General features: G+C 40.3%; 2 protein-coding genes across 4 annotated transcripts in view; one reads left to right on the forward strand and one right to left on the reverse strand.

Annotated features, from left to right (window-relative positions):
* Window positions 1-3004: 3004 nt before the first annotated feature.
* The window catches only part of LOC142340313 (tyrosine-protein kinase Src42A-like), a 98716-nt gene continuing 91220 nt past the window's right edge, over window positions 3005-10500 (reverse strand). For all 3 annotated transcript variants that reach the window (XR_012759065.1, XR_012759066.1, XM_075390894.1), the window contains one exon: window positions 3005-4002. The gene's annotated coding sequence lies outside the window, so the exon portion shown is untranslated. The remainder of the gene's footprint in view (window positions 4003-10500) is intronic.
* Window positions 10214-10500, forward strand: part of LOC142342938 (uncharacterized protein F54H12.2-like) — a 1742-nt gene continuing 1455 nt past the window's right edge. Inside the window, exon 1 of the mRNA XM_075394645.1 lies at window positions 10214-10409. Within this exon, the coding sequence (XP_075250760.1) occupies window positions 10214-10409 (196 nt within the window). The remainder of the gene's footprint in view (window positions 10410-10500) is intronic.

Consider the following 10500-nt stretch of genomic DNA (forward strand, 5'->3'; position numbering starts at 1 on the left):
AACCGCTTCGCGGTTCTCGATAAAAACCAGAAGTTCTCAGTGACTTCAAGCAGAGTCACATAACCATTACAATACTGATGATTATACCCAACTAAATTAAATTTAACTATGACCAAAAAACAATAACGAATTGAGAAGTTAAAATTTCTTGTTTAAGCAAATACTCTTGGAGTCTGATAGTCAGGTTTTTGATTCAATTCAATCTTTGGCAACTCTGGGATTGCCCTACTTTTTTCTTAGCAACCAAGTATAAAAGTACTTTCAGAGTATAAAAGGCACAATGCCTACTCAGTTGAAAACACGGAAAAAAATACGTAAATTGATCAATAGCAATCATATCATTTAATGGTACTCAATTCACACATAGTACTTTAGTTGAATAATCTCTAAAAATACTTATTCTCAACGATTCTGCATTTTTTTTCAACCCTGTTTGTCCTTTCGGTCTTTGTCATTTCGGTGTAGATGAGCACTCATTTGTGGCCTGATTTTCCCAAAAGCTAAACACAAATAGCTAATTTGCAACTTGCATCGTTTTTATATTTGTTACTATCTGGAGATGGGTTAGTTTCCTGTTGCAGCATCATTTTAGCTTGCAGATTAAAGTTTAGATCTCTAACATATTTGGAAATTTCTCAACAAATCAATTCGAGAATTTAATTAGTCTTTGACGTTCTCAATTTTTCCGATTAAAAGTTATTTTTGATTTGCGTTGACATAAATTCACTGCGGGAAAAACACTTCAGCATTAGACTAGAGTTTATCACACTCTTTTATCGCCACTGTTACTAAGTAAACAGTGGCGATAAAAGAGTGGTGATAAACTCGTAGTCTAATGATGGAAACAGTTTGATAACCTTGTAGTCCAAGAAAACTTGTGTGGTGTGCGTGCGGTGTGTGTGGTTTGTGTGCGGTGTGTGTGTGTGTGTGGTGTGTATTGTGTTTATGTGGATGTGTAGGTGGTGTGTGTGTGGTTTGGGTGTGGAGTGTGTGTGTGTGGTGTATGGTGTTTGCGATGTGCGTGTGTGGTATGTGTGTGTGTGTGTGTGTGGTGTATGTGTTATGTGTTTCTGTGCGTGTGTGTGTGTGTGCGTTTATGCATGTGTGTTCCAGTGTGTGCGTGCGTGTGTGAGGGTGTGTGTGCGTGTCTGTGTGTATCTGTGTGTGTGCTTGCGCGCGCGTGTGTGTGTGTGTGTACTTTTGTGCGTGCGTGCGTTTGCACGCGTGTGTGTGGTGTGTTTTGTGCGTGTGTTTCTGTCCGTGCGTGTGTTTGTTTGTGCATGTGTGTGCGTGTTGGTAAGTGTGTGTCCGTGTGATTGTGTGTGTGCGTGGGTACGTGTCTACTTGTGTGCGTGCGTGTGTGTGTGCATGTGGGCGGAGGGGGCGCATGAGGACAAAAGGAAGAAGAGATCCGAAGAAATATCACTTACCTTTGAAAATGTAATTGTCCTCAAAAAATGAAAAGGAAAAACCAATGAAACTGTGTTCAGTTTTGAAATGATCGCAACAGGTGTTGATTAAAAAAAACCACACGGTTTTTATCGCCCTCGAAGGTATCATAACACCTCGTCTTCGCCTCGGAGTTTGATAACTTCTCGGTGGCGATAACAACCGTGTGGTAATATTCATTGTTCTAGCGCCATAAAGTTTTCCTTCAAAGCGTTACAACTGACGTGAAACCAATTATCGCACTTGACGCAATGTATACATTTTTTTGTGCAATCAGCCAGGCATTGGCTGCATGGAAACGTTTCTTTTATTCCCCTTTTTATTGGGAATTTTTATCCCGGGGAGGCGCAGACGGTTCCCCAATTGATGTTAGAAATAAGAGACGATTGTTTTCACATGCAAACCTCGGGGAAACCACGGGCAAACCCCAAGCAACCTTGGGGGCGGGACAAACTGAGCTGCCTTCACATCTAAACCTCCCTTCTAAGCTTACTTGAGGGGGGGGGGGGGGGAGGATTAGGAACGATCTCACATTGGGGGGAGTATTAGGAACGATCTCACACGGTGACTGTTGTTAGGCACTTCGTCTAGCCCCAAATAAACAGCACTCCACAAATAAAAATCGAGCTTAAGCTTTGGTATAGTTCTCTTCTTAGCTTGTTGATTTCGCTTAACAAGCTAACAAAGCACGTGGATTTTACGTCCTTTTGCTCCAATTACTGTTGACGTCTTGGAGTCATCGCCAACTTTAAAATAAGCCTTGCAACCTATAACACTGTTAGCTGAGCCGAAATCATCAGGCTCAAGGATGCTCAATGGCCTTTTCCCGACTGGCAAAGTAGTTGTAATCATTTGCGGTTCAGCTACAATGCTACTTGCCCCCAACTGGCACTCCAGAGAAACATTTTTGGGCGCCCAACTAGAGGGTGTTCCTCATTCAATCTCGCCTAATTACAAGCTGATCTCGTCAAATAAGTGGAGAGAAATTTCATATCAAATCACATTCAATGAATTTACAGAGAACTTGATGACGCGATTGAGCAGTAATTGAACAACAATTGAAACACTCACGTGCACATTTTAAAATGCCGAAAGTCTGCAATGCCAGAAGTTAAAATGCCAGAAGTTGCTACTGAGCCAGAAGTTGACTTCCGTTGATTTTCGTCATTTTAAAACGTGCGCGTTTCGTGTTTTAAGCATGGTTAAGTGACTCTGCAGAAGTCACTTCGAAATTCTGACTTAATATCTCGAACCGCTTCGCGGTTCTCGATAAACACCAGAAGTTCTCAGTGATTTCAAGCAGAGTCACATAACCATTACAAGTCTGATTATGCCCAACTAAGCTAAATTTAACTATGACCAAAAAACAATCACGAATTGAGAAGTTTAAATATCTTGTTTAAGCAAATACTCTTGATACAAGTCTGATAGTCAGGTTTTTGATTCAATTCAATCTTTGGCAATTCAGGGATTGCCCTACTTTTTTTCTTAGCAACCAAGTATAAGAGTACTTTCAGAGTATAAAAGGAACAATGCCTACTCAGTTGAAAACACGGAAAAAAAATACGTAAATTAATCAATAGCAATCATATCATTTAATGGTACTCAATTCACATATAGTACTTTAGTTGAATTACCTCTAAAAATCAGCACACAGGTCATAAAACAATTTCAGCTTTAATCTTTTAATCAAATTTGGAAAAGATAAAATTTTCAAGCAAACCATCAAATATGATTGATAAGGAGACCAGTAATAATAATGATCGATTGTAAAAATATTATCAAACAAAGGTCGAATAGAAAAATACAAACTGATCAATGTTTTCACTTTGAAAGTAACTACAAAAAGCAAGCAAGGAGTGCCAACAAGAGGTTCATGGATCAATCAGCCCTGCTCGGCCACATCTACTGTGAACATGCACGGTCAAAAGGAGAACAAATAAACGAATGATCAAGAACAGCTGTCCTCTTTCAGCCCAGAGCTTCAATTACCATGCTTCTAAATCGCCTCCAGATAGCTCACATACAGACTTATTTTGCAGTGCAATATGTCTGTCTATTTGGAAGCGACAGGTTTTAAGATGAAAGATCAAAACTACTGCTACAAGCACATAATTAATATCCGGAGAACTAAACTAAAGCAAGCAGCACATTGTGCAATTAGAAGAAAGGATGCCAGTTGGTGGCAAGCCAAGTGGGGAGATAAGAGAAGAAAAGGGAAGTGGGAGTAGAAAAGGGGAAGGCATTTTGATGCAGGTGTTAATTTAATAGAATAAATGGTTGGATAGAGTAGAGTGATGCGATTGATGAAAGAGATACAAGACAAGAAAGAAGAGGAAGAGAAATAGATTCGAGTTTTGAGTTTGTTCTTTTTTAGTCTAACTACCTCTGGCCACATGAGCATATCATAGATGTCCCCGGTTGACGGCTGTATATATCTCATGAAACTTAAGATGACAAAATGAATGGCTTAAAATTGAACAGGTTGGCAGGCGGTACGAGCCCATGTTTTAGCCGAAGGTGTGTTGAACAGCCATCACTTCTGTCATCGACCTAAACAAAATCAACTTATCTTCAAAGGTAATTATTGCTGAAGGTGAGGTTGGAACTCCACCCCCAATGCGATGGCTAGTCTTAACTTCTTAGACGCTAATCATTATCGAAGTGCAGATATGATTTGTGTTCACAGCGGAAAAGGAAACAATTGAAAGGCTTCTTTTCAACTTACAGATGCTGTTACAGGTCGCATTCTTTAATGCAGAGATTTTTAGCGATACCAGAGTGCAATAACAGCAGTACTTATAACTCGAGCAGTTTATGACAAATTGACGTTGTGAAAGCGTAGGTTCTAATTGTTGCAAACATTTTTATGCCTGCGACGAATTCAGCGATCAGACGATGTGCCATTACTTATTGTGCCCTAAGTTGACGCAAAAACACAGTAATCGGATGATGGTTTACTTTGTGGTACTGAAAACGTCCTCACTCCTTTGTGAGTAGTAAGAAATGGGGGGTCCGTCGCCCACTTTTCGACTCATTTTGAAATTTTGTCTTCTCTGCTCAGAATGGCTCCAAATCAAGCCTCAGGCTGTTCTGTGCCACACAAAGCCACTATATATGTCTACATACGATTTAAACATTCTCTATGAGTTCAATTGTGAATTGAAATTTACCTTAATTTACTATAAAATCGCAAGTACTTAAAACAAAATAAATTTAATCTTATTTGATGCATTAACAAGGTAACTTGGCGCATCGAGTTGTTTCATGTCTCTCGTCATTTGTACGTGTCGAAAACTCAATGAGCCAATTTGCCTATTGTGGAAAATTCCGAAATCTTATCTCCAAAACAAACTATTTCTGGCAAAAATTCGTTTTCTCATTTACAATCTTACTTATTGAAGATCAGTTGACCATGAGCACTCAAAAGTTTGCTCCGCTTCATTACCGTTTCAGTGTTTATTCGGCAAAAGTTCTTGTCCCTGCAAAACTTAGTCCTGAACCAAGCAGTACTCTGTCGAAAAAAAGAAAACACGATGACTCGGTTGACGATCCCTTCTCTGTTCCAAGCCAACCGCACGGCCTCGCCTATTTGAATGGCGCTTACACGGATCTCAGTTTTGCAGTTGCAACTCATGACATTTCTTCGACGATCATTACGAGCTGCTTTCGTTGGTGTGAAGACTTAAGTTCTGAACACCAACATGTGATGGTTGTAAGTGAGAACCCAAAGCAAATGGAGAAAACAATAAAATCTTTCATCAAACACGAAAGCAAAGTACTACAAGAAGTTCGGGCGCGTATGTTCATACCACACTCGCCATTGGGGACTTTCATGGCTCAGATGCTTCGACTGGGAGCTGTTGATGTAACACGACGTGGGGATGTTTTCGAAAACTTTATTCGGTCAGATGGACTTGGCCTCGAAGCTAATACTATTCAGCGAATGGATTGCGTCTGGGAGATTGAGAAAGCTTGTCCAATTAGACGATTAGAACTTTCAACGCTCACTGAAGATCAGCGACGACTTCTTGGCAAAATTGAAAGCTTGCAAGCCAGTGATTCCCCTTTCAAGTTCACCCTGGAGGCCTACATTGATATTTTGGCCTTAGGATTTGGTTCAATCCACCGAACTGATCATTCAGCTTTTCTTGGGGTGAGATGTGTCCTAAGAACCGCTCGATGCACTTGTTGAGAATGTTATGAGGACTCGTTTGACAGCTGCAATTTACCAACTACGGTGGATGAAGTAACAGACGAAGAGACAATTTTCACTAAACAAACATTGTCAACTGATTAGATTAGACAACTTCCTTTTATTATTTATTCATTGATTTGTCATTGTTTTTGTAATCTTTGCTTAAAATCAGTTGCTTCATGTTGTTGCGGGAAAACATAAATCAAGTGTTAGAGAACCTCAAAGTTTGAAGCAGGCTCTTCAATAAAAACTCAGAAACAAAAAATGCGTTTTTAGCTGTTTGTTTGCTTATTGACCCCACCTGTAATTTAACTGAGATAAATGAAAGTGCACCATATGGTGGTCTGATTGGTCCTGGTAATAGTATTCTTCACAACTATTGCAAGAATTCAAAACTTTTGCGCGTTCATGCTATTTTCCATGATGCTTACGGTTTTATGAAAAGTAGCTACAACATTGGTCCAGCCTACGTTTACGTTTTACCAAATCTCCCCAACCATTTTCTCTTTGGTCATTTGAGTGGTTTACTGGTCTGGTTTCTAGTGAAATTTCAGTCCTCTGAACTCTTTGATCAGTTACCTTTTTGAATACTATGACACTTTTTGACCCTAACCTGTTATATCGTCAACTATCAAAAAAATCGGGACTCCAAATACAGAACAAGGGAGAAGATACTGAGATAAAATTGTGGAAGCAGAGCTTTAAAAAAGCTGGCGGCAAAACGATTTCGATAAAAAACGGATTGCACTTGACGTTACAGGAGCTTGAGATCCTCTCCGAAGCTATTCAGCTACTCCAATACTTGACAATCTCACAAGCGAGCTCACAAGTGTATCCACCAAAGCCACCTCCAAGTGTTACTTCAAACTGAGCTGTCATGAATCAAGATCAGGTGGATTGTAGCGTGGACTTTTCAAATCAGATCATTTTTGACAGTGAAAATAAGGAGAGACCACCCTGGGAACTTTGCTGTTCTCTCGAAGGCTCTCCGTTCTTTACACTTCTTTATTTTATGCTTCTTTCTACTTCTATTGTTGCGTGTGTTGTTTGTTTAGTGGTTATTAAGTTTGATAAACACTGGTTAGCTCAAGTTTGGCCGTATTATGTCCGTATTATGTAACAAGAAAACTAAACTAGATGGGAAGAAACGAGTATTATCAACTAATCGCGGAATATCGCTCATAAAGTTTTTAACACCCATTGTTCTCGCTCATTTGCGAAATTTCGAATGAATCAACAAGTTGATTCGAAAAAGTTCATTTTACTGTCCCTTGACTCATACAATGACCTTATTGTAAATTCATCTCTTTCTGAAAAAACGTCATCTAAAAAAGAAATAAGTGAAGCATTTTTAGTTGGAAATAACTCAGATTCCCAAGTGGCTGCACAACTAAGTGTACCCTCTGCTTTGTTCGACGGAGATACGCCAACTGCTTCTTCCCCTACGCCTAAAAACGATCAAACGTCAGCGGAGGAACAAAGTAAATTTATTTCAGACCAGTTAGCAGAAAGAGTTCGACAATTTAGCAGCAACCGGGCTCAGCAGCAGTAAAATTCAGCGCTCAAAAAGAATTATCAAGCTACTAAGTAGATCCTCAAAAGTTGTTCTTTTCACGTCTTTGGGCGCTATTGTATTAAACAGTGATACCACAGGAGGAGCAAACGCTTGTCTTCGTTCTACAAGCAACTTGATTGATTTCTTGACAAATGTACAGAGTCCAAAGAAAAAACTCTCCAACGAAGATTTATCATTTGTCCGCGAAACCGGCCTAAGTCCCTATCTGATTGCAAACAGGTTTGCCAAAAACTCTGCTTCTCATGTTCTCGCTGCTTCAACAGGTACCGCATCGTCATCGGTTGAAGCCCAGCAATGGATATCAATGTTCGACAGTTGAGGTTTTTGTTTTTTTTGTCATTCAATATCTTTTTTCATCTCTTCCTGCATAGTCTCCTGCAAATCGGATGGGTGGAATTGAATCCAGGACCCAGAAAAAGACTTCCATGCGGCTCCTGTAAAAAACAGTTGGGAAAAAGTACAAAGAAAAGACCCCTTTCTTGGTGTACAATCTGCGGTTGGGTGCATTTTACCTGCAGCGGTCTCTCAAATGCCACTCAGTACAATGCATCAAGTTTTGTTTGTCTCAAATGTGCACAAGAGCATGTGATCTCGGACGCTCTTACAAACAATCCCAACTTTCAAAAAGCTCACAAATTTTACTCACACAAATAAAATTAGCGTTTTCGGGAACTCTCAAACTCTTGCGCAGCATACAGGTCTTCCGGTGAAAACTGTCCAGCAGTACCTTTCAATAAGTGCAACCTATACTAAATTCAGGCAGGCGCGTCGCAATTTCAAACGTCTAAAAGTCCTTACTTACCGTTTGAAAGAAATCTGGTCACTTGATCTAGCCGATATACAGTCAATTGCGAGCAGAAACGGGGGCTTTCGATACCTGTTAGTAGCAGTTGATACATTGAGTCGTTATTTGAGAGTTGAGGCTATGCGAAACAAGAAAGCAATCACAACAAAACAAGCTTTTTTGCGGATGATAACAACAAAAGTGGTACCCGAGCGAGTTTGGACAGATGATGGTACTGAGTTCTTGGGAGAATTTGCAACTTTCTGCAAAAAGAAACAAATTGTTTTGTACCAAACACACAACGAGAAAAACAGTGCGTTTGCTGAGCGCAATATACGCTCATTAAAAGCACTCAAATATCGCTACATGAACGAGCATCATACAGACACCTATATTGACAAATTACAAAATTTTGTGAAAATTATAAACAACCGCACTAATCGAGTAACCGGACGGTGCCCTAGTAGTGTAACTGAAGATCACGTCAGCTATCTCGTTTCGCTCACTCAGGACTCCAATCTTCAGAAGTGGCCCAAGTTTCAAATCGGAGCCACTGTACGCAACCGAAGAAAAATTGAGACATTCCACAAGGGCTACAAAGTTCAATTCAGCCACGAATTGTTTAAAGTTGTGGCCATTCTAACAAAAAACCCTACTACGTATCGGTTGGTTTCGAACGAAGAAAACGAGGAGGAAATCAAAGGTCGTTTCTACGAATCAGAGTTGGTAAAATATCCCAGAAATATGAGCATTAGTGGAGGAACGGTCACTTCTTCCTTTACCTTGACACTAGTATCAAATGCATCCATGGCAACATTCAGCAACAACACTTTGGCGAGCTTCACAAATTTACAGCCGAGCGTTGTAGAACTCAATAGGTCTGGAGGGTTATGGGAGGTGGCTCTGCTTGAAATATCATGGCCAGGGACCATACTAAACGTTACCGAAGGTGTTCTCGAGACAACAAACAGTTTATATCTAGATGAGGATGATTCGATCAGTAGTAGTAGTAGTAGTGGAAGAAGCCGCAGTAATAGTGAAGAAAACAGCCTAGAGTATGAAAGTTTTGAAGAAGAAGAGGGAGAGGGCGAAAACAACGACGACAACAACATTGAAGAAGATACAGATACCGAAATTAAAGAAGAAGAGACCGAATATAGAAGTCTGCCGCAAAAATTTTCTGCCTCAGTAAATAAAAATCTGATTGAACCTAGGAAAGCAGCTATTCTTTCAAAAATTTCTAGAGATAAACGGTTACCATTCAACTGGAGAAAAGCATCAAAAAACCACCCAAAATTATCCGATACTATTTGAAGCCGGGTTACTATTCAACGATTGATGATTTGCTCGATAAATTTTGTCAGAAAGCGTTCAAAAAAAATAAAACCTCTTGGCCCTTCTCGTGGACTGTTAGAACGCATGATCAAAGCTAGCAGCACGACGACAAAGCGACCAAGATTCAAAACAGAACGAAACTAAAATAGATGACTCAAATAAGGCTGATAATTATTGCCAATGAGGATGCTAATGGTGAGCGCCCTCCTGTTGCTTCAATCCGGTTAATTTCATCAGACATGCAAAACATATTGGGAACGAAGTGTCTGAGATGGGCTGAAGCAAAGGAAGAAGATGCTGCTGATGGTTCATCAATGAAAGAGTTGTCGTCGGATTCTGTTGAGTGGTTGTCGAGGTCGCCGGAATCTGCATCTTCGAAATGGCCAACTTATCCTGTAGATATAATGGGTGGCTGTCATACAATTTTTGTGTACTGTGACTTGATACAAGACGAAGTAGTCGGTGACAAGAGAACATCATTGTTGCGCAGTGTAACGCTGAATGAAACAAACGCAAGTGCAACCACATGCTACCGCTCTTTCTCTAAACTACAGTGGAAAACTGTGGTTAAATCATCCTTTCAGTTCATATCAATCAGTCTTCGCAACGAAACTGGAAGTCTTGTTCCTCTTTTAGCTCGTGGTAGAACTACTTTGAAACTTAAATTCCGACACGTCTCAAAAATTTGATCATTTTCGAGACTATTCAAAAGCAAAACGGTTGTTGTCGATGTCATCGTGGACGTCATTTAAACTTGAAAAAATAAAAGACAAGAAGTTAAATTACAACAGACAGCAAGAGCCGTCGGAGCTGCCTCTTGTTGTTTTTCAAAAATACGTTTCGAGTGTGTACACTGTAAATCTATATATGCATGGATTGCCATTATGATGCTCAAACACTGCAACACACGCCATATGCCGGAGGACCTGCGCGCCAGTTCGGATCGGATGCCGCGGGACGCGGAGCTCTAGCAGTTCGAGTAGGTCGAACTGCTTTACCATTGCTGAAGAAGTATGCACTGCCACTAGTTAAAAAGATTGGTCGGAACCTTGTGCAAGCGCCCATACGTGAGCTAAGGGATGCAATTACTGGTAGAAAAAACTGAAGAACCCAGTAAAATCCTTCGTGCGCAAGTCGATTGCAAAAACTATTCAGAGC

The sequence above is a fragment of the Convolutriloba macropyga genome, chromosome 1, assembly GCF_964194025.1.
Source record: "Convolutriloba macropyga chromosome 1, txConMacr16.3, whole genome shotgun sequence".
Classification (NCBI taxonomy): domain Eukaryota; kingdom Metazoa; phylum Xenacoelomorpha; order Acoela; family Convolutidae; genus Convolutriloba; species Convolutriloba macropyga.